Source organism: Bombina bombina, chromosome 10 (assembly GCF_027579735.1).
Source record: "Bombina bombina isolate aBomBom1 chromosome 10, aBomBom1.pri, whole genome shotgun sequence".
In the NCBI taxonomy this organism is placed as follows: domain Eukaryota; kingdom Metazoa; phylum Chordata; class Amphibia; order Anura; family Bombinatoridae; genus Bombina; species Bombina bombina.
Genome location: NC_069508.1, coordinates 147,621,369 through 147,647,340, shown reverse-complemented (window position 1 = coordinate 147,647,340; position 25,972 = coordinate 147,621,369). Strand labels below are relative to the sequence as shown.

General features: G+C 39.9%; 1 protein-coding gene across 2 annotated transcripts in view; it reads right to left on the bottom strand.

Annotated features, from left to right (window-relative positions):
* Window positions 1-6,485: 6,485 nt before the first annotated feature.
* DEPDC1 (DEP domain containing 1) overlaps window positions 6,486-25,972 on the bottom strand; it is a 143,356-nt gene continuing 123,869 nt past the window's right edge. For both annotated transcript variants that reach the window (XM_053693368.1, XM_053693369.1), the window contains one exon: window positions 6,486-9,324. In XM_053693368.1, the coding sequence (XP_053549343.1) occupies window positions 9,184-9,324 (141 nt within the window). In that variant the 3' untranslated portion in view covers window positions 6,486-9,183. The remainder of the gene's footprint in view (window positions 9,325-25,972) is intronic.

Sequence of the window (25,972 nt, the reverse complement as noted above, 5' to 3'; positions counted from 1 at the left end):
ATACATATATATTTATGTGTTAATGTGTGTATATACACATGTATAAAGAATATACATATATATTTATGTGTGTATATACACATGTATATAAAGAATATACATATATATTTATGTGTTAATGTGTGTATATACACATGTATAAAGAATATACATATATATTTATGTGTGTATATACACATGTATAAAGAATATACATATATATTTATGTGTTAATGTGTGTATATACACATGTACATAAAGAATATACATATATATATTTATGTGTGTATATACACATGTACATAAAGAATATACATATATATTTGTGTTAGTGTGTATATACACATGTATATAAAGAATATACATATATATGTATGTGTTAATGTGTGTATATACACATGTATATAAAGAATATATATATATATATATATGTATGTGTTAGTGTGTATATACACATGTATAAAGAATATACATATATATTTGTGTTAATGTGTGTATATACACATGTACATAAAGAACATACATATATATTTATGTGTAGGAATATATTCCAGGAATCCACATGAATCTTCATTCTAGTGGGTACACACTGGTTTCTATTTATTCCAATCAGGCATGAAGGAGATTATTTTTTATGTATCAAAAGTATATACAAGAATAGAGTCAAGTGTACATATTATGGATAATGATTTATTAAGAAATATAGTGTTAACTATGTCAGGCAGGGATTGCAAACTATTAGCATAGGGGATATTTGCTAAACTGTTACACTGTTTTTAATTTTGTCTACATTTAATGTGTCCCTTTACTTCTGGGCTGTTATGTGTAGGGATGGTATCGATCGCGGTTAAACCACTTGTGGATTTTTAATTGAAAGGCACTGTTGTGCTTCATATGAAGTTTATCTTCATCCTCAAGCTGTCATATCGTTCGATGCCCATCTGAACTCATACGCCTTATACTGGGACTAACACAGTCTGTTGGTGTTTATGTTTTTTCCTGGCTGTAAGTTCCCATGACAACCGCCTGCTGATTAGCCTATACGATAGGGCTATAGTCACGCTGTTGCGTGATGACAACAGTAGGAGCGGCTAAGAAAGACATACCGTAGTGTGTTTACAAGCGGTTGCCATGGAGACACATAGCCAATTGGAAACAAATGACGTCTCACGCTCACGTCTGAGCGCGATGACGTCAGGGGGGAGATGGAGGAACTGCAGGAGCGGGAAGATGTGAATATGAATGGGTATATAAGGTTGTATATAGATGTATGTTGTTAGCGATTTTCTACTTTGGGAACATGATTGTCTTATATTGGTGATGTTAGCAGAACATTTGACAAAGATGTCATAACGACATCGAAACGTTATGGATGTATTTGCTTTTTAAACATATGAATTAAAAGTTGTTTTTTACTAAGACCAGTGAGTGCCTTCTTGCAAACGAGGAATATATATTTATGTGTTAATGTGTGTATATACACATGTATAAAGAATATACATATATATGTATGTGTTAATGTGTGTATATACACATGTATATAAAGAATATACATATATATGTATGTGTTAATGTGTGTATATACACATGTATATAAAGAATATACATATATATGTATGTGTTAGTGTGTATATACACATGTATAAAGAATATACATATATATTTGTGTTAATGTGTGTATATACACATGTACATAAAGAACATACATATATATTTATGTGTTAATGTGTGTATATACACATGTATAAAGAATATACATATATATGTATGTGTTAATGTGTGTATATACACATGTATAAAGAATATACATATATATTTGTGTTAATGTGTGTATGTACACGTGTATAAAGAATATACATATATATTTGTGTTAATGTGTGTATATACACATGTATAAAGAATATACATATATATTTGTGTGTTAATGTGTGTATATACACGTGTATAAAGAATATACATATATATTTGTGTTAATGTATGTATATACACATGTATAAAGAATATACATATATATTTATGTGTTAATGTGTGTATATACACATGTACATAAAGAATATACATATATATTTATGTGTGCATATACACATGTACATAAAGAATATACATATATATTTATGTGTTAATGTGTGTATATATACACACGTACATAAAGAATATACATATATATTTATGTGTGTATATACACATCTACATAAAGAATATACATATATATTTATGTGTGTATATATACACATGTATAAAGAATATACATATATATTTATGTGTGTATATACACATGTATAAAGAATATACATATATATTTATGTGTGTATATACACATGTGTATATACACACATAAATATATATGTATATTCTTTATACATGTGTATATACACACATAAATATATATGTATATTCTTTATACATGTGTATATACACACATAAATATATATGTATATTCTTTATACATGTGTATATACACACAAATATATATGTATATTCTTTATACATGTGTATATACACACATAAATATATATGTATATTCTTTATACATGTGTATATACACACATAAATATGTATGTTTATTCTTTATACATGTGTATATACACACATAAATATATATGTATATTCTTTATGTACATGTGTATATACACACATTAACACAAATATATGTATATTCTTTATGTAGATGTGTATATACACACATAAATATATATGTATATTCTTTATGTACGTGTGTATATATACACACATTAACACATAAATATATATGTATATTCTTTATGTAATCAATGAAGCTAAACAAGAGGTAGATAAGAAAGTAAGGAGGGACCTCTTAGAATATAAAACAAAAGATATCAAAGAAAATCGAGATGAAATTAATGTGCCCTTTATAACTGAGTTCAGTCATGACAACCTAAACATCCAAAGAGTTTTAAAAAAACATTGGCACTTAGTACAAACTGATCCCATCATAGGGGGAAAAGTGGGGGAAAACCCAAAAATAATATATAGGAAAGCACAGAATTTGAAGAGCCTACTAGCTCCCAGTCAATTGAAAAGCATAAAGAAGAAAGACACTCAAAGGTGCCTAGACGGAAATCCTTTAAATGGTTTTTTCCCCTGTTTTAGATGCCGGGCCTGTAAATTTAGTAGTAAACAAAAGATTTTAAAATCAAAAAGTGGAAACTTTACTTTCAAAATAAGAGACACAATTAGATGTCAAGATAAAGGCGTTATTTACGCCATTCAATGTTCATGTAAAAAAATTTACATAGGAGAAACAACCAGAATGCTCCGTGAAAGGATAAGGGAGCACCTCTCTTGCATAGATAGGGGTAACCTTGACCCTTATATCTATCGCCACTTTAGGGAAGTACACAACAACAACCTTAAAGATTTTAAATATTGGGGAATTAAAAAAGTTCACCCCGACTGGAGAGGGGGAAACTGGGAAAATAAACTCCTAAAGGCAGAAGCTGAAATTATATACCTAATGAATACCCTCCAACCTGGAGGCTTGAACTCTGAGATAGACATTTCCCCCTTCTTATAAAAGTCTCTTACAATATGCGAACATTTTCCAGGTTAAATCAGCCACTTATATAGAAAATACTCACATACATTAAATAAGCAATAACATTTCAATTTATCTTGGGCAAAGATAGTACAAGCCCTATATAAATTCATTTTTCTAGTAATTAAAAAGGAATTTTTATCCCCCTAAAATAAATAAATTAATTGAATAAGCCATATTTTTACCCACTAGCAATAACTCTAGTTATGGGATTGATAATTTCTGATTTAATTGTACATCCATTTTTAAATTGTTAATTTATAAATTGTTGAACTTACTATCCTTTGTTGAAAAGGAATATGTATATATCGTTAATTTTTACCCTCTAACAATAATTCTAGATATGGGAATGATGATTCTGATTCTTATATTTTCGTTTCGTCCATTTTTAAATTGTTACAAATTTATAAATTGTTGAACTTACTATCCTTTGTTGAAAAGGAATATGTATATATCGTTAATTTCTACCCACTAACAATAATTCTAGATATGGGAATGATGATTCTGATTCTTATATTTTCGTTTCGTCCATTTTTAAATTGTTACAAATTTATAAATTGTTGAACTTACTATCCTTTGTTGAAAAGGAATATATATATATCATTAATTTTTACCCACTTACAATAATTCTAGATATGGGAATGGTAATTCTGATTCTTATATTTTCGTTTCAGTTTAGGTAATTTTAAGTTTGCACAATCTAAATGTATATTATCTAATAAAGGCACTTTAGAATTGAAATATATAAGTTGAATTGTGTGAATGCTAATAAAGCAGAAATGATAAGTTCTCTTCCTTGTGTATCATGTAACTAAATAACAACACAGAAACAATCATTACCAACTTAAATAAAGTCCACCTTTACATTGGAAGCCACACAGGTGTTGATAGAAATCAAAAGGAAATGAAGGAACCAATCAAAACACATTCATACCTTTAAAAAGCCAGAAGCTAGCAGGATAAGCATTCTTGATAAAGCCCAGAAGGGTGAAACGCGTTGAATGGGACCTGCTACACTCTACTAAACTTCATTTACTACTGTCACAAAGCTGTGTGACCCTGCAACTTTAAACTTTTCTCCTGACCCTGCAAGTTAAAATCTACCTTTGGTAACTTCAGGGAATACGGTGTTACTGCTAAACACTGACCAAAGATTTCTTCAAACCTTAAGAAGTCTGAGGGAACCCAGATGAAAACAATATTTGGGCTATAAGAAGAAAGGAAAACAAAAAAAAGGATAACTACATCACCAGAACGGATCATCACCCCTGACCTCTGAATCAAAGAGAAGGTCAGGTGACTTATCAGAAGCACCAGGAACAAACAGTCTGTGAATCCCTCACAGTGAAGATAATCAGCGGTTGCAACCAGGACAGATTAAGGTACCTCTACACTAATTTGCACTACGTTTTTTAAAACACGCAAACTGAACTTTAAAGACATCAAGGTATTCATCTGTTAAATTAACCATTTCCATTAACCACGATTGCTTTGGCACCTAAATCAGAATATTGGCTGTTTTTTGCCTTTTTAACTATCCAGCACACCTGAGCCAATTATATGTCCAAGGAAAGTAACTGTGTAACTTTATAACTGAATTTGTTACTGAAGAACTGTAAAGCTATTAGGATTGATACATTTGTGCCTTTTAAATATTTAATTCACCATTTATCTTAGAAATTTGTTGCTTGCCATATGTTATCTATAGAATTAATTCCTTTATACCTGAAATTCTAGGATTATATGGTTCTAGTCTGTTTTTATAAGTGTTGTATAAGGGAGACGTCCCTTTATTAATTAGGAAAAGCATTTGCTGTTGTTTTTATGTGTTATAAGAATTTTTAAATAAAATAGATTGTATAAAACATAAATTAGATTGGTATCATCATTTCCTAGCTTTTTTTAGCGCTGCTAAATAAACCCCATTTTTTCTTCTTAATGTGTGTATATATACACACGTACATAAAGAATATACATATATATTCATGTGTGTATATACACATGTATAAAGAATATACATATATATTTATGTGTTAATGTGTGTATATACACGTGTATAAAGAATATACATATATATTTATGTGTTAATGTGTGTATATACACATGTACATAAAGAATATACATATATATTTATGTGTGTATATACACATGTATAAAGAATATACATATATATTTATGTGTTAATGTGTGTATATACATATGTACATAAAGAATATACATATATATTTATGTGTTAATGTGTGTATATACACATGTATAAAGAATATACATATATATTTATGTGTGTGTATATACACATGTACATAAAGAATATACATATATATTTATGTGTGTATATACACATGTATAAAGAATATACATATATATTTATGTGTTAATGTGTGTATATACACATGTACATAAAGAATATACATATATATATGTGTGTATATACACATGTATAAAGAATATACATATATATTTGTGTGTGTATATACACATGTATATAAAGAATAAACATTTATATTTACAGGGAACACACAGTTCCCATAGACCGCAATGTTTTTTTTAACACCCCACACCAGCCACTTTTAACCCCTTAGTGCTGTGTTTTTTTTTATAAAAAAACTAGAGATCTTTAAATGGCTGGTTATCGCACAGCGTAAACTGGCAAATTAGCGCTCCACTTGTAATCTAGCCCAATGTGTTTGACCCTATTTAAGCTAGGTTTTCTTTATCGGATTCTGAGGCAGTTATATAAAAGAGTCACTAGAGTGCAACCAACCACTGTGAGCAGCATTATGTCTTAAATCTGCGCTTCCACTGTTAATGCAATATGTAAAAGCCCACAATTTTCAGAATGAAATATATTATATTAAAAATCTCATAGTGTGTAATGCCCCTTTGAGGGAAGATCTGGAACTTTGCAAGTGAGAATTACCATTTTTACGTAAAAAACTAAACACAGACATTTATACCGATGTATTTTAATGTTTCACAAAGTCACAAAAATTAAAACATTATGGCTTTATAACAGCATTCATGCAGATACATTGTAAACTATATGCAAATAGCAGAAACTGGATTAAAACAATTCATTTACATGTATAAATACAACAGGTATCTACAAATGGAGTGCAAAAAAAAAGCTATTAATGAGACGTTTAAGGCACCATTTTTTCTTCTTCAAAAATTTAAAATGAAAACAAAAATAAAAATGTTTAACATGTCAGTTTTCATATTCAGGCAACAAATACAATTTACATAAAAAAATAATGTGCAAACAGGCAGTGTTTATTTATACACAGTATCAGACACCTGGTTATAGAAAAGTCACAAAGTAAATCTAAACAAGTAGTTTTACTTCTCTGGTCTTTATGAGATAATGCTGCAGGAGAGTAAAAAGATAAATAGTAAATATATGTCCGTAAATCTTTGGTAATTGCTCAAATACTTTACTTTTATTTCACAAAACACACACCAAATAGGGGGGGGGGGGGTGATTGACACACAGCAGTGACTTTTTTTTATTTTATTACTATTTTGGTCCTTTAAACAATAGTAGAATGAAGTGGTCTGAAGCCCAGACACCTAGCCACAACTTCAAGAAACAAGTGTAGCAGTGTTTTCTACTCAGTGGTGCTAAGGTCTACAGCAACTTAAGGTGAGCTGGATGTGGCCCTCAGGCCATATATAATGTTTTAAATCAAAATAATTAAAGGCCACTTATGTTGAAATAAGAAGCGCCCAAATGGTGTGTGGGACAGACTCTCAATGGCTTTTAAGAATCAATCCTGTAGTTCTATTTTTTCAGCATGGGAACATCTGTTTTTAAAAATAAATACATTTTATAATGCCTTCTGTTAGATGAAACATAGAAATAATGTTAAATGCCCCTTTTAGGATTTGCTGCCATGGATTGCATAGAGGGATGTGGTCCTGAGGTAAAGGCAAAAATAATTTCTTTGCTGCATCTAAAAAGAGGGCATTTAAAACAGAGAAAAACAAAAACACAATGCTCCTGTACGGTGAAAAAATGTACGGTAATTCCCTGCCCACCAGTAAAGCAGTAGGAATTAAAGGGACGCTGTACACTAGATTCTTCTTTGCATAAATGTTTTGTAGATGATCAATTTATATATAGCACATCTGAAGTGTTTTTGTAACAATGTGTAGTTTTGCTCATATTTTAATAATATTGTGCCGATTTTCAGATTCATATCCAAGCCCCAAAGTATCAGATGTAGACTCAAGTCTACAGACTCCTGTCCGCTCCCGTTTGTGTAATGGGTCTTTTCATATGCATTGGAGGGGGGAGGGTCTGCTCTTCCTGCTTTCCCAGCCCATTTCACTGGGTGTCCCAGCCTAAACTCATCAAAAGTGCTAAACTGGGATCTTCTAAGTAAGTTTTTAAATGGTTTTATAATGGATTTTTAAATCAGTATATTGCCCCTTTAAGCTTTAGCCAGTGAGCAATCCGTCTTTAAGACCCAGTTGTGTGTGTGTGTATATATATATATATATATATATATATATATATATATAAATAAAATTTTGTAAACATGTTTAAATAGTACCTTTTCATATGCATGATTTTTTTTTGCTTGTACTGTCCCTTTAAACCATATCAACTTTTTATATAGATCTAGTTTTTATCTACACTAAGCTTTTCATATGTAATAATGGAAACACAGGCTCCACCTCATCAACATATTAAAGGGACACTAAATACATTTCATGCACCTCCTACTAATCATGGGCGCTAGGTTACACTGCAGGTAGCTGAAGAGTTGCTGCACACATGCAAACAGATCAGCACTGGAATATAGTGATAGATTGCGGCACCTATGACTAGAGGGTGGCGGGTGGTTTTGCACAACCAATACTTTTTAGCTCTGTGATTACCTTGTACCTAAGCATCTTCTGACAGTCCCCTGATCACATGACATTTTATTTATTATCTATTGACTTTCATTTTAGCCAATTAGTGCAGTGTCTGCCACAATCCACGGGCGTGCTCACAATGTTCTCTATATGGTTTATGTGAACTAGCTCTTCCCTGTTGTGAAAAGCAAATACAAAAGCATGTGATTAGAGGTGGCCGTGAAGGGCTTAGGAATTATATGAGCCTTTCTAGGTTTAGCTTTCAACTAAGAATACCAAGTGAACAAAGCAAAATTTGTGATAAAAGTAAATTGGAAAGTTGTTTAAAATTACATGCCCTATTTGAAACATGAAAGTTTTTTTGGACTTGACTGTCCCTTTAAGAAAAACTAACACAGGGCAGCCAGAGCACAGTGCTGTTTGAAGAGAACAGAATGATGCGGAGCAGAGCTGCAAAGCAAAAGAACAGTTCCTGCATGTCCCATTCTCTCTGCAGACATGGTGCACATTCTGCAATGACATCTCAGATCACAGCATGTTCTGCCTTAGAGAAAAGGGCCAGATAGAATGGGCCAGAATAATCTTTAACCACTTGTGTCCCTAAATATCTGGCAAATGACAGCTTAATACAGACAGTTCCTCAAATAACACAAAATTTAACAATAAAAAAAATGACGGCAGCAGGTTACCAATAATACAGAGTTTTGCAATTGAACTTTCTATTCCAGAAAAGTCTAACACTGCGTATTTCCCCCCAGATCGTTAGACCTTGGGGAACGTTCTAGTCAATATCTTATGCCTCGAAACTTTGGCTTTCTAAGAACCAACATTGGCTGTTTGATGGTAGGCTTGTCTCCAAAAAGTTTTGCTTCACTTTCTGTAGTTGGGAAACGACTGCGATATATTTCAGGATATTCTTTCTGAAACTAAAAGCAGAGAAACAAAAGTTACAAACTTTAAAGACAAAAAAAAAAAAAAAAAAAAAAAAAAAAAAAAAGCAAATAGAAATTTATCAGGTAAGCATAATTAGTTTTTCTTTCCGGATATGGAGAGTCCACAACGTCATCAATTACAAGTGGGACATTCCTGGTCAGCAGGAGGTGGCAAAGAGCACCACAGTAGAGCTGTTAAGTGTCACTCTCCTACCCATAATTCCCAGTCATTTGACCGAAAGGAAATGGAAAAAGGAACACCACAAAGGCGTAAAGGTGCCTGAGGTTTAGTAAAAAAAAACCAGAATTTATAATTACCTAATAAATTACTTTCTCTTGCGGTGTATCCAGTCCACGGATTCATCCTTTACTTGTGGGATATTCTCATTCCCTACAGGAAGTGGCAAAGAGAGCACACAGCAGAGCTGTCCATATAGCTCCCCCTCTAGCTCCACCCCCCAGTCATTCGACCAAAAGTTAGGAAGAAAAAGTAGAAACCATAGGGTGCAGTGGTGACTGTAGTTTAAACAACATTTTTTTTTACCTGACTTAAATGCCAGGGCGGGCCGTGGACTGGATACACCGCAAGAGAAAGTAATTTATCAGGTAAGCATAAATTCTGTTCTCTCTTGCAAGGTGTATCCAGTCCACGGATTCATCCTTTACTTGTGGGATACCAATACCAAAGCTTTAGGACACGGATGAAGGGAGGGAACAAGACAGGTACCTTAAACGGAAGGCACCACTGCTTGCAAAACCTTTCTCCCAAAAATAGCCTCCGAAGAAGTAAAAGTATAAAATTTGTAAAATTTGGCAAAAGTATGCAGTGAAGACCAAGTCGCTGCCTTACAAATCTGTTCAACAGAAGCCTCATTTTTGAAAGCCCATGTGGAAGCCACTGCTCTGGTAGAATGAGCAGTAATTCTTTCAGGAGGCTGCTGGCCAGCAGTCTCATAGGCCAAACGGATGATGCTTTTCAGCCAAAAGGAAAGAGAGGTAGCAGTCGCTTTCTGACCTCTCCTCTTACCAGAATAGATAACAAACAAGGAAAATGTTTGTCTGAAATCCTTAGTTGCTTGTAAATAGAACTTTAAAGCACGAACTACATCAAGATTGTGTAGTAGATGTTCCTTCTTCGAAGATGGATTAGGACACAGAGAAGGAACAACTATTTCCTGGTTAATATTCTTGTTAGAAACAACTTTAGGAAGAAAACCAGGCTTGGTACGCAAAACTACCTTATCTGCGTGGAACACCAGGTAAGGTGAATCACACTGTAAGGCAGATAATTCTGAAACTCTTCGAGCAGAAGAGATAGCTATCAAAAACAAAACTTTCCAAGATAACAACTTAATGTCTATGGAATGTAAAGGTTCAAACGGAACCCCTTGAAGAACTGAAAGAACTAGATTCAAACTCCATGGCTGAGCCACGGGTTTATAGACAGGCTTGATTCTGACTAAAGCCTGAGCAAACGCTTGAATGTCTGGTACCTCTGCCAGACGCTTGTGTAACAGGATAGACAAAGCAGATATTTGTCCTTTTAAGGAACTAGCTGACAATCCTTTCTCCAATCCTTCTTGGAGAAAGGACAATATCCTGGGAATCCTAATCTTACTCCATGAGTAACCCTTGGATTCACACCAACAAAGATATTTCCGCCATATCTTATGGTAGATTTTCCTGGTGACAGGCGTTCTAGCCTGAATCAGAGTATCTATAACTGACTCAGAGAACCCACGCTTTGATTGAACGCTTAATTCTATCTCCAAGCAGTCAGACGTAGAGAAACTAAATTTGGATGCTTGAACGGACCCTGTATCAGAAGATCCTGCCTCATTGGCAATGTCCATGGTGGGACAGATGACATGTCCACTAGGTCTGCATACCAAGTCCTGCGTGGCCACGCAGGCGCTATCAGAATCACCGAAGCCTTCTCCTGCTTGATTCTGGCAACCAGACGCGGGAGGAGAGGAAACGGTGGAAAAACATAAGCCAGATTAAAGGACCAAGGCACTGCTAGAGCATCTATCAATACCGCCTTGGAATCCCGGGACCTGGACCCGTAGAGAGGAAGTTTGGTGTTCTGACGGGACGCCATCAGATCCAACTCTGGAGTGCCCCAAAGCTGAGTCAGCTGGGCAAATACCTCCGGGTGGAGTTCCCACTCCCCCGGGTGAAAAGTCTGACGACTTAGAAAATCCGCCTCCCAGTTGTCTACTCCTGGGATGTGAATTGCTGAGAGATGGCAGGAGTGATCCTCCGCCCACCTGATTATTTTGGTTACTTCCGTCATCGCTAGGGAACTCTTTGTTCCCCCCTGATGATTGACGTAAGCTACAGTCGTGATGTTGTCCGACTGAAATCTGATGAATTTGGCCGCAGCTAGTTGAGGCCATGCCTGAAGAGCGTTGAATATCGCCCTCAGTTCCAGAATGTTTATCGGGAGAAGAGTTTCTTCCCGAGACCATAAGCCCTGAGCTTTCAGGGAGTCCCAGACCACACCCCAGCCTAACAGACTGGCGTCGGTCGTTACAATGATCCACTCTGGCCTGCGGAAACATATTCCCTGAGACAGGTGATCCTGAGACAACCACCAGAGAAGAGAATCTCTGGTCTCCTGGTCCAACTGAATTTGAGGAGACAAATCTGCATAATCCCCATTCCACTGTTTGAGCATGCATAGTTGCAGTGGTCTGAGGTGTATCCGAGCAAAAGGGACTATGTCCATTGCCACTACCATTAGTCCGATTGTCTCCATGCACTGAGCTACAGATGGCCGAGGAATGGAATGAAGAGCTTGGCAAGTAGTTAACAGTTTTAACTTTCAGACCTCCATCAGAAATATTTTCATTTCTACCGAGTCTATCAGTGTTCCTAGGAATGGAACTCTTGTGAGGGGGGAGAGAGAAAACTCTTTAACGTTCACCTTCCACCCGTGAGACCTCAAAGGCCAATACGATCTCCGTGTGAGACTTGGTTCTTTGGAAAGTCGACGCCTGAATTAAGATGTCGTCTAGGTAAGGCGCCACTGCTATGCCCCGCGGTCTTAGAACCGCCAGGAGGGACCCTAGCACCTTTGTGAAAATTCTGGGAGCAGTGGCCAACCCGAAAGGAAGAGCCACAAACTGATAATGCTTGTCCAGAAAGGCGAACCTGAGAAACTGGTGATGATCTTTGTGGATAGGAATATGCAGATACGCATCCTTTAGATCCACGGTAGTCATATATTGACCTTCCTGGATCATTGGTAAGATTGTCTGAATGGTCTCCATCTTGAATGATGGGACTCTGAGGAATTTGTTTAGAATTTTGAGATCCAGGATTGGTCTGAAAGTTCCTTCTTTTTTGGGAACCACAAACAGGTTTGAGTAAAACCCCAGTCCTTGTTCTGCAATTGGAACTGGGTGGATCACTCCCATTGTATATAGATCTTCTACACAGCGTAAAAACGCCTCTTTCTTTGTCTGATCTGTAGACAGACGAGAAATGTGGAACCTTCCCCTTGGAGGAGAGTTCTTGAATTCTAAAAGGTATCCCTGGGCTACAATCTCTAATGCCCAAGGATCGTGTACATCTCTTGCCCAGGCCTCAGCGAAGAGAGAGAGAGTCTGTCCCCTACTAGATCCGGTCCCGGATCGGGGGCTACCCCTTCATGCTGTCTTGGTGGCAGCTGCAGGCTTTTTGGCCCGTTTACCCTTATTCCAGCCCTGGTAAGGTTTCCAGGTTGCCTTGGGCTGTGAAGCGTTACCCTCTTGCTTTGCAGCCGGAGAGGATGAAACGGGGCCGTTCCTGAAATTGCGAAAGGAACGAAAATTAGCTTTGTTCTTTGTCTTAAAGGGCTTGTCCTGAGGGAGAGCATGGCCTTTTCCCCCGGTGATATCTGAAATAATATCTTTCAATTCAGGCCCGAAGAGGGTCTTTCCTTTGAAAGGAATGTTCAAAAGCTTGGATTTAGACGACACATCGGCCGACCAGGACTTTAGCCATAGCGCCCCGCGCGCCAAAATGGCGAAACCTGAATTTTTTGCCGCTAACTTAGCTATTTGGAAAGCGGCGTCAGTGATAAAAGAATTAGCTAGCTTTAGAGCCTTAATTCTATCCATAATTTCCTCATATGAGGTCTCCGTCTGGAGCGAGTCTTCCAGCGCCTCAAACCAGAAAGCAGCTGCAGTAGTTACAGGAATAATGCAGGCAATAGGTTGGAGAAGAAAACCTTGTTGAACAAAAATTTTCTTAAGTAAACCCTCTAACTTCTTATCCATAGAGTCTTTAAAAGCACAACTGTCTTCAATTGGTATGGTTGTGCATTTAGCAAGTGTAGAAATAGCCCCCTCCACCTTAGGGACCGTCTGCCACGAGTCCCGCACAGAGTCAGGTATGGGGAACATTTTCTTAAAAACAGGAGGGGGAGCAAAGGGAACACCTGGTCTATCCCACTCCCTAGTAACGATATCCGCAATCCTCTTAGGGACCGGAAACGTATCCGTGTAAACAGGGACCTCTAGGTACTTGTCCATTTTACACAATTTCTCTGGGATCACTAAAGGGTCGCAGTCATCCAGAGTAGCTAATACCTCCCTAGAGGTATTAGGCGTCGCTTGCGCGGGCGTAACTGGTTGTGACACTTGGGGAGAGGCAGACGGGCTACCCTTGTTACCTTCAGTCTGAGAATCATCTTGGGCCACATTCTTAAGTGCAACAATATGATCTTTAAAGTGTATAGACAGACATATCAGTACAAGTGGGACACATTCTGAGAGGGGGTTCCACCATGGCTTCTAAACACATTGAACAAGGATTTTCCTTAGTGTCAGACATGTTTAATAGACTAGTAATATACACAAGCAGGCTTGGAAATCACTTTAATCAAATAAAAAACACAATTTGAAAAAAACGTTACTGTGCCTTTAAGAGATAAAAAGAGCACACAATTTTACAAAACAGTGAAAAATGCAGCAATTCTCCTGAAATGTTCACAGTATGTACCTAAAGCCTTAATAAGATTGCACCACAAGTTTCAAAACGATTAACCCCTTAATGCCCAAACCAGAGCAGCCTAAAGCCAACACCCGGTTAAAAATAGTGCAGCACCTTGCCACAGCCTTGCTGTGGCCCTACCTGCCCTTATGGGATCAGATTTGGGGGAATATAGCTTCTATAAGGCCCTCAAACAGCAGCAGGACCCTCCATGTGAAGAAGCATGAACTTCTCTGCAATTCTAACTGCGCATCTGAGGCACGAAATTAGGCCCCTCCCACTCTACTCTGGAGCTGTGAGGCCTAGTAAATCACTCTTAAGTGAATAAAAACCAGCCATGTGGGTAATAACCCCAGAAAGAACCCCAAAAGGACTTTCAAAGTGTCTACAAACGATATTTTTCTTAAATAAACAATCGATTGCCCTGAGTCAGTGTCAACCAGCATAATTAGCCCTGTTATGTAAGCATTCAATTCCTTACTAAGTCTGTGAACATAGCTTACCCTCCCCTCATGGGGATATTGTCAGTCTCTTCTAGCATTATCTCAGTCTTGTCTAGAAATAAATGACTGAACATACCTCATTGCAGATTACCCTGCAAACCGTTCCCCCCAACTGAAGTTTTCTGGTACTCCTCAGTCCTGTGTGGGAACAGCAGTGGATTTTAGTTACAACATGCTAAAATCATTTTCCTCTCAGCAGAAATCTTCATCACTTTTCTGCTAGAGAGTAAATAGTACAAACCGGTACCATTTAAAATAAACTTTTGATTGAAGATAATAAAAACTACAATTCTAACACCACATTCACTTTACCCTCCCGTAGAGAGACCCTAGTGCTTAGAGCCGGCAAAGAGAATGACTGGGGGGTGGAGCTAGAGGGGGAGCTATATGGACAGCTCTGCTGTGTGCTCTCTTTGCCACTTCCTGTAGGGCATGAGAATATCCCACAAGTAAAGGATGAATCCGTGGACTGGATACACATTGCAAGAGAAATAACGGTCTTAAATTTAAGGGTGGGGTCGTGGACTCTCCATATCCGGAAAGAAATTTATCAGGTAAGCATAGATTTTGTATTCTTTCCTAAGACATGGAGAGTCCACAACGTCATCAATTACTAGTGGGAACCAATGCCCAAGCTAGAGGAAACAGATAACTAGGGAGGGAGAACAAGAAAGGCAGACCTAAACAGAAGGCACCACCGCTTGAAGAACCTTTCTCCCAAAGGAAGCCTCAGCCGAGGCAAATGTATCAAATTTGGTAAAAGTATGCAGAGAGGACAAGCCTTGCAAATCTGTTACATAGAAGCTTAATTTTTGAAATCCCAAGAAGAGGAGACAGCCCTCGTAGAATGAGCCGTAATTCTCGCAGGAGGCTGCTGACCAGCAGTCGCATAAGCAAAACAAATTATACTTCTCAAACAGAGAGAAAGAGAAGTAGCTTTCTGACCTTTACGCTTTCCAGAGAAACAAACAGGGCAGAGATCTGACTAAAATCCTTAGTCGCCTGAAGGTAGAGTTTTAGAGCATGCACAACATCCAAGTTGTGTAACAAATGTTCCTAATGAGAAGAAGGGTTAGGACATAGAGAAGGAACAACAATTTCCTGAACAATATGTCTATCTGAAACCACTTTAGGGAGAAACCCCACTTTAGTACGAAGAACCGCCTTATCAGCATGAAAAATAAGGTAAGGCGAATCGCACTGCAAAGCCAAGAGTTCCGAGACTCCTCGAGCAGAAGAAATAGCAATAAGAAACAAAACCTTCCAAGATAGCAACTTAATATCTATGGAATACAATGGCTCAAACGGAGCCTGCTGCAAAACTTTAAGAACAAGGTTAATCCTCCAAGGAGGAGCAACAGGTTTAAACACAGGCCTGATTCTGACCAGAGCCTGACAAAAGGATTGAACATCTGGCACACCCATCAGACACTTATGCAACAAAATAGATAATGCAGAAATCTGACTCTTTAGAGAACTGGCTGACAATCCTTTCTCCAGACACTCCTGGAGAAAAGACAAAATCCTAGCAATCCTGACCCTACTCCCAGAGTAGCCCTTGGATTCGCACCAAAAAAGGTATTTACGCCATACCTTATGGTAAGTCTTTCTAGTTACAGGCTTGCGAGCCTGAATCATGGTCTCAATGACCGACTCAGAAAAACCATGCTTAGACAGAATTAAGCTTTCAATCTCCAAGCAGTCAGCTTCAGAGAAATTAGATTTGGATGGAGGAAAGGACCCTGAGTTAGAAGGTCCTTCCTCAGAGGCAGCCTTCAAGGTGGAAGAGATAACATCTTCACTAGGTTTGCATACCAGATCCTGCGAGGCCACGCAGGAGCTATTAGAATTACCAAAGTTCTCTCCTGTTTGATACGAGTAATAAATCGTAGAAGGAGAGCAAAGGGAGGAAACATATGCCAGACTGAAATCCCAAGGAACCACCAGAGCATCAGTGCGGCCTGCGGATCTCTCGACCTTGAACCGTACCTCGGAAGCTTGGCGTTCTGCCGAGACATCTTCAGATCCAACTCGGGCATCCCCATTTGAGTGTTAACCTGGAGAACACCTCCGGGTGGAATGCCCATTCCCCAGGATGAAATGTCTGTCTGCTCAGGAAGTCCGCTTCCCAGCTGTCCACACCTGGAATGTGGATGGCAGAAATACAGCAATTGTGAGCTTCTCCCCACCGAACAATCTGAGCCACCTCCTTCATGGCTAAGGAACTCAGAGTTCCTCCCTGGTGGTTGATGTAAGCCACTGAGGTGAATATTGTCCGACTGGAACCTGATAAACCAGGCTAAGGACAACTGAGGCCAAGCCATCAGAGCATTGTAAATCACTCACCTCCAAGATATTTATGGGGAGAGCAGACTCCTCCCGGGTCGATAGTCCCTGCGTCTTTAATGAGTCCCAGACTGCTCCCCAGCCCAGCAGGCTGGTGTCCGTGGTTACACGGAAGCATGTGCCCAGAGACAGATGCTCCTCAGAAAGCCACCACCGGAGAATCTCTTGTTGGCTGGTCTAGATCTACATCCTCTGAGACAGATCCGTATGGTCCCCGTTCCATTGTCTGAGCATGCATAACTGCAGAGCTCTCAAATGGAGTTTAGCAAAGGGAATGTTGTCCATGGAAGCGACCATTAGACCAATTACCTCCAAACATTGAGCCACTGATGGCCGAACAGTAGACTGTAGAGAGGCAAGGGGAGAGAATTTATTATGGTCCCTAAGAAAACCACCCTTGTAGCTGGAACAAGGGAACTCTTTTCCAGATTCATTTTCCAACCGTGGAAATGTAGAAAAGACAATACGATCTCTGTATGAGAGAGTTTGCTTGTTGAAAAGATGGCGCCTGAATCAATATGTCGTCCAGGTATGGTGCCACTGCAATTCCCCGAGAACTGTTCTGTTCACTGCCAAGAGAGCCCCCAGAACCTTTGAGAAAATTCTGGGAGCTGTGGCAAGGCCAAACGGAAGAGTCACAAACAAAGTATTTGTGTAGAAAGGCGAATCTCAGGAATTTGTGATGATCCCTATGGATGGGAACATGAAGATACACGTCCTTCAGGTCTATGGTCATCATGAACTGACCCTCTCGGACCAAAGGAACAATGGAATGAATGGTTTCCATTTTGAAGGACGGTACCCTGAGGAACTTGTTGAGACACTTTAGGTCTAGAATAGGACAAAAAGGTTCCCCCTTTTTTGGGAACCACAGATTTGAATAGAACCCTAGACCCTGTTCCCTTACAGGAACTGGAACTATCACTCCCAAGGAAGAAAGGTCTCAAACGCAATTCAAGAATGCCTCTTTATCTGGTCTGCAGATAATCTTGAGAGGTGGAACCTGCCTCTGGGAGAAAAATCTTGAATTCTATTTTGTAACCCTGGGATCTGGGACATCTTGTAACCGTGCTTGATAAAACAGAGAAAGTCTGCCCCCCACTTGATCCGATCCCAGATCTGGGGCAAACACTTCATGCCAATTTAGATTCAACTGTGGGTTTCTTTGATTGCTTCCCCTTGTTTCAAGACTAATTGGCCTTCCAAGAAGACTTGGGTTGTTCCTGCTTAGAAGAGGGAGAGGAAGACTTTACTTTGAAGCTACAAAAGGAACAAAAAACTTACTTTGACATGCTTTAGGTCTATTCTTCTTGTCTTGCGGTAGAAAAGACCCTTTCCCACCAGTAATGTCAGATTATTTCTGAAAAGCCAGGTCCAAACAAGGGTTTACCCTTTTTAAGGGAGCGCTAGAAGCTTGGACTTAGAAGTAACATACGCTGACCATGATTTTAGCCACAACGCTCTGCGAGCTTGCACAGTAAAGCCAGATATCTTGGCCACCAGCTTAATAACTTGCATGGTAGCATCAGAAATAAAGGAATTGGCTAGCTTGAGAGCCTTAATCCTATGTTGGATCTCCTCCAAAGGAGTCTCTACTTGAAGAGAATCAGAAAAAGCATTGTACCAATAAGATGCCGCACTAGACACAGTGGCAATACAAACTGCAGCTTGCCATTGGAGACCTTGATGAACATCTTCTTCAAACAAGCCTCTAGCTTTTTGTCCATTGGATCCTTAAAAGAGCATCTATCATCTATAGGAATAGTAGTTATTAGAGTAGAAATAGCCCCTTCTACTTTAGGCACCATACGCCAAGAGTCTTTAATGGAGTCAGCAATAGGAAAAATCTTTTTAAAAACAGGAGACGGGGAAAACTAAATCATCCCTGGCTTCACCCATTCCTGCACAATAATCTCTGTTGCACGGTCTGGAACAGGAAACACTTCCACAGAGGAAGGAACATCAAAGTATTTATTAAGTTTACTTGATTTCTTAGGGTTGACGACAGGCGCGTCGGAGTCGCCAAAACCTCCTTTAACAATACAGGAAGGTGTTCAAGCTAAAATCTGAAGGATACTACTTCAGCATCAGATGAAGGAATTATACTGTCAGAATCTGAGATTTCACCCTCAGAGGCTCCCGGCGTATCCTCCTCATCAGACTTATGAGAGAGTGTGACCCGAGTAACAGAGGTTGGAACAGAAATCTTAATATCTGAATCTCTAATCTTTCTCTTGCGCTTCCCCTTTAGCAGAAGGATGGCAGATAATGCCGCAGATACCGCCGCAGATACCTGAGCAGCAATCTCTGCAGGCAAATAAACTCCTCCAGGAGACTAAGAGGAACTGCAGGGCACTGTATGTGACTCCACTAAGGCTTTGGACGTTTGAGGAGAAAGCTGTGGCACAGCCTGAACAGTATCATCCTGAGTGACTGTTAGCTCAGAAACAAAAGGTCTGTTTTTATTTTTTAAAGTCCTTTCTACACATGAGGAACAAAATTGTAAAGGCAACAAAATTTGATTCTCCAAGCAAAGCAGGCATCTGTCCATAGGAGCAGAGTCCTGTTCCATGATTGGGAAAAAAATAATTTAATTGCAGAACTGTTGCTTTAATAAACAAAAAAAGGGCGATAGTGCGCTTCTATTTTGAACTGCACCTCACAACTTGCAAATTTAATATTCCCCACACAAAAAATTGTCAAAACAAAGCCAAATTAAGCTATCAGGACACCTTTACACCCCAGTCCGTGACTGAGGTGCCTACCTGCCCCTAGGGAGATCCGAACTGCAAGTAACAGCGCTAAAGACCACTCCGATAATCTGCAAGAGCGGAGCCGGAAGGTCACGTGATCAGCAATAGAAGCTGCACCACTAAAGTGTGCGCTTCAGGCCGGAAGGCAAAAAATAACCACCACCTCTAAAAAAACAGAATTTATGTTTACCTGATAAATTACTTTCTCCAACGGTGTGTCCGGTCCACGGCGTCATCCTTACTTGTGGGATATTCTCTTCCCCAACAGGAAATGGCAAAGAGCCCAGCAAAGCTGGTCACATGATCCCTCCTAGGCTCCGCCTACCCCAGTCATTCGACCGACGTTAAGGAGGAATATTTGCATAGGAGAAACCATATGGTACCGTGGTGACTGTAGTTAAAGAAAATAAATTATCAGACCTGATTAAAAAAACCAGGGCGGGCCGTGGACCGGACACACCGTTGGAGAAAGTAATTTATCAGGTAAACATAAATTCTGTTTTCTCCAACATAGGTGTGTCCGGTCCACGGCGTCATCCTTACTTGTGGGAACCAATACCAAAGCTTTAGGACACGGATGAAGGGAGGGAGCAAATCAGGTCACCTAAATGGAAGGCACCACGGTTTGCAAAACCTTTCTCCCAAAAATAGCCTCAGAAGAAGCAAAAGTATCAAACTTGTAAAATTTGGTAAAAGTGTGCAGTGAAGACCAAGTCGCTGCCCTACATATCTGATCAACAGAAGCCTCGTTCTTGAAGGCCCATGTGGAAGCCACAGCCCTAGTGGAATGAGCTGTGATTCTTTCGGGAGGCTGCCGTCCGGCAGTCTCGTAAGCCAATCTGATGATGCTTTTAATCCAAAAAGAGAGAGAGGTAGAAGTTGCTTTTTGACCTCTCCTTTTACCGGAATAAACAACAAACAAGGAAGATGTTTGTCTAAAATCCTTTGTAGCTTCTAAATAGAATTTTAGAGCGCGAACAACATCCAAATTGTGCAACAAACGTTCCTTCTTTGAAACTGGTTTCGGACACAGAGAAGGTACGATAATCTCCTGGTTAATGTTTTTGTTAGAAACAACTTTTGGAAGAAAACCAGGTTTAGTACGTAAAACCACCTTATCTGCATGGAACACCAGATAAGGAGGAGAACACTGCAGAGCAGATAATTCTGAAACTCTTCTAGCAGAAGAAATTGCAACTAAAAACAAAACTTTCCAAGATAATAACTTAATATCAACGGAATGTAAGGGTTCAAACGGAACCCCCTGAAGAACTGAAAGAACTAAATTGAGACTCCAAGGAGGAGTCAAAGGTTTGTAAACAGGCTTAATTCTAACCAGAGCCTGAACAAAGGCTTGAACATCTGGCACAGCTGCCAGCTTTTTGTGAAGTAACACAGACAAGGCAGAAATCTGTCCCTTCAGGGAACTTGCAGATAATCCTTTTTCCAATCCTTCTTGAAGGAAGGATAGAATCTTAGGAATCTTAACCTTGTCCCAAGGGAATCCTTTAGATTCACACCAACAGATATATTTTTTCCAAATTTTGTGGTAAATCTTTCTAGTTACAGGCTTTCTGGCCTGAACAAGAGTATCGATAACAGAATCTGAGAACCCTCGCTTCGATAAGATCAAGCGTTCAATCTCCAAGCAGTCAGCTGGAGTGAAACCAGGTTCGGATGTTCGAACGGACCCTGAACAAGAAGGTCTCGTCTCAAAGGTAGCTTCCAAGGTGGAGCCGATGACATATTCACCAGATCTGCATACCAAGTCCTGCGTGGCCACGCAGGAGCTATCAAGATCACCGACGCCCTCTCCTGATTGATCCTGGCTACCAGCCTGGGGATGAGAGGAAACGGCGGGAACACATAAGCTAGTTTGAAGGTCCAAGGTGCTACTAGTGCATCCACTAGAGCCGCCTTGGGATCCCTGGATCTGGACCCGTAGCAAGGAACTTTGAAGTTCTGACGAGAGGCCATCAGATCCATGTCTGGAATGCCCCACAGCTGAGTGACTTGGGCAAAGATTTCCGGATGGAGTTCCCACTCCCCCGGATGCAATGTCTGACGACTCAGAAAATCCGCTTCCCAATTTTCCACTCCTGGGATGTGGATAGCGGACAGGTGGCAGGAGTGAGACTCCGCCCATAGAATGATTTTGGTCACTTCTTCCATCGCTAGGGAACTCCTTGTTCCCCCCTGATGGTTGATGTACGCAACAGTTGTCATGTTGTCTGATTGAAACCGTATGAACTTGGCCCTCGCTAGCTGAGGCCAAGCCTTGAGAGCATTGAATATCGCTCTCAGTTCCAGAATATTTATCGGTAGAAGAGATTCTTCCCGAGACCAAAGACCCTGAGCTTTCAGGGATCCCCAGACCGCGCCCCAGCCCATCAGACTGGCGTCGGTCGTGACAATGACCCACTCTGGTCTGCGGAATGTCAACCCTTGTGACAGGTTGTCCAGGGACAGCCACCAACGGAGTGAGTCTCTGGTCCTCTGATTTACTTGTATCTTCGGAGACAAGTCTGTATAATCCCCATTCCACTGACTGAGCATGCACAGTTGTAATGGTCTTAGATGAATGCGCGCAAAAGGAACTATGTCCATTGCCGCTACCATCAACCCGATCACTTCCATGCACTGAGCTATGGAAGGAAGAGGAACGGAATGAAGTATCCGACAAGAGTCTAGAAGCTTTGTTTTTCTGGCCTCTGTCAGAAATATCCTCATTTCTAAGGAGTCTATTATTGTTCCCAAGAAGGGAACCCTTGTTGACGGAGATAGAGAACTCTTTTCCACGTTCACTTTCCATCCGTGAGATCTGAGAAAGGCCAGGACTATGTCCGTGTGAGCCTTTGCTTGAGGAAGGGACGACGCTTGAATCAGAATGTCATCCAAATAAGGTACTACAGCAATGCCCCTTGGTCTTAGCACAGCTAGAAGGGACCCTAGTACCTTTGTGAAAATCCTTGGAGCAGTGGCTAATCCGAAAGGAAGCGCCACGAACTGGTAATGCTTGTCCAGGAATGCGAACCTTAGGAACCGATGATGTTCCTTGTGGATAGGAATATGTAGATACGCATCCTTTAAATCCACCGTGGTCATGAATTGACCTTCCTGGATGGAAGGAAGAATAGTTCGAATGGTTTCCATCTTGAACGATGGAACCTTGAGAAACTTGTTTAAGATCTTGAGATCTAAGATTGGTCTGAACGTTCCCTCTTTTTTGGGAACTATGAACAGATTGGAGTAGAACCCCATCCCTTGTTCTCTTAATGGAACAGGATGAATCACTCCCATTTTTAACAGGTCTTCTACACAATGTAAGAATGCCTGTCTTTTTATGTGGTCTGAAGACAACTGAGACCTGTGGAACCTCCCCCTTGGGGGAAGCCCCTTGAATTCCAGAAGATAACCTTGGGAGACTATTTCTAGCGCCCAAGGATCCAGAACATCTCTTGCCCAAGCCTGAGCGAAGAGAGAGAGTCTGCCCCCCACCAGATCCGGTCCCGGATCGGGGGCCAACATTTCATGCTGTCTTGGTAGCAGTGGCAGGTTTCTTGGCCTGCTTTCCCTTGTTCCAGCCTTGCATTGGTCTCCAAGCTGGCTTGGCTTGAGAAGTATTACCCTCTTGCTTAGAGGACGTAGCACTTTGGGCTGGTCCGTTTCTACGAAAGGGACGAAAATTAGGTTTATTTTTTGCCTTGAAAGGCCGATCCTGAGGAAGGGCGTGGCCCTTACCCCCAGTGATATCAGAGATAATCTCTTTCAAGTCAGGGCCAAACAGCGTTTTCCCCTTGAAAGGAATGTTAAGTAGCTTGTTCTTGGAAGACGCATCAGCCGACCAAGATTTCAACCAAAGCGCTCTGCGCGCCACAATAGCAAACCCAGAATTCTTAGCCGCTAACCTAGCCAATTGCAAAGTGGCGTCTAGGGTAAAAGAATTAGCCAATTTGAGAGCATTGATTCTGTCCATAATCTCCTCATAAGGAGGAGAATCACTATCGACCGCCTTTATCAGCTCATCGAACCAGAAACATGCGGCTGTAGCGACAGGGACAACGCATGAAATTGGTTGTAGAAGGTAACCCTGCTGAACAAACATCTTTTTAAGCAAACCTTCTAATTTTTTATCCATAGGATCTTTGAAAGCACAACTATCCTCTATGGGTATAGTGGTGCGTTTGTTTAAAGTGGAAACCGCTCCCTCGACCTTGGGGACTGTCTGCCATAAGTCCTTTCTGGGGTCGACCATAGGAAACAATTTTTTAAATATGGGGGGAGGGACGAAAGGAATACCGGGCCTTTCCCATTCTTTATTAACAATGTCCGCCACCCGCTTGGGTATAGGAAAAGCTTCTGGGAGCCCCGGCACCTCTAGGAACTTGTCCATTTTACATAGTTTCTCTGGGATGACCAACTTGTCACAATCATCCAGAGTGGATAATACCTCCTTAAGCAGAATGCGGAGATGTTCCAACTTAAATTTAAATGTAATCACATCAGGTTCAGCATGTTGAGAAATGTTCCCTGAATCAGTAATTTCTCCCTCAGACAAAACCTCCCTGGCCCCATCAGACTGGGTTAGGGGCCCTTCAGAAACATTATTATCAGCGTCGTCATGCTCTTCAGTATCTAAAACAGAGCAGTCGCGCTTACGCTGATAAGTGTTCATTTTGGCTAAAATGTTTTTGACAGAATTATCCATTACAGCCGTTAATTGTTGCATAGTAAGGAGTATTGGCGCGCTAGATGTACTAGGGGCCTCCTGAGTGGGCAAGACTCGTGTAGACGAAGGAGGGAATGATGCAGTACCATGCTTACTCCCCTCACTTGAGGAATCATCTTGGGCATCATTGTCATTGTCACATAAATCACATTTATTTAAATGAATAGGAATTCTGGCTTCCCCACATTCAGAACACAGTCTATCCGGTAGTTCAGACATGTTAAACAGGCATAAACTTGATAACAAAGTACAAAAAACGTTTTAAAATAAAACCGTTACTGTCACTTTAAATTTTAAACTGAACACACTTTATTACTGCAATTGCGAAAAAACATGAAGGAATTGTTCAAAATTCACCAAATTTTCACCACAGTGTCTTAAAGCCTTAAAAGTATTGCACACCAAATTTGGAAGCTTTAACCCTTAAAATAACGGAACCGGAGCCGTTTTGAACTTTAACCCCTTTACAGTCCCTGGTATCTGCTTTGCTGAGACCCAACCAAGCCCAAAGGGGAATACGATACCAAATGACGCCTTCAGAAAGTCTTTTCTAAGTATCAGAGCTCCTCTCACATGCGACTGCATGCCATGCCTCTCAAAAACAAGTGCGCAACACCGGCGCGAAAATGAGGCTCTGCCTATGCTTTGGGAAAGCCCCTAAAGAATAAGGTGTCTAAAACAGTGCCTGCCGATATTATTATATCAAAATACCCAAATAAAATGATTCCTCAAGGCTAAATATGTGTTAATAATGAATCGATTTAGCCCAGAAAAAGTCTACAGTCTTAATAAGCCCTTGTGAAGCCCTTATTTACGATCGTAATAAACATGGCTTACCGGATCCCATAGGGAAAATGACAGCTTCCAGCATTACATCGTCTTGTTAGAATGTGTCATACCTCAAGCAGCAAGAGACTGCTCACTGTTCCCCCAACTGAAGTTAATTGCTCTCAACAGTCCTGTGTGGAACAGCCATGGATTTTAGTGACGGTTGCTAAAATCATTTTCCTCATACAAACAGAAATCTTCATCTCTTTTCTGTTTCTGAGTAAATAGTACATACCAGCACTATTTCAAAATAACAAACTCTTGATTGAATAATAAAAACTACAGTTAAACACTAAAAAACTCTAAGCCATCTCCGTGGAGATGTTGCCTGTACAACGGCAAAGAGAATGACTGGGGTAGGCGGAGCCTAGGAGGGATCATGTGACCAGCTTTGCTGGGCTCTTTGCCATTTCCTGTTGGGGAAGAGAATATCCCACAAGTAAGGATGACGCCGTGGACCGGACACACCTATGTTGGAGAAAAAGTATTTTTTATTTCAGAAC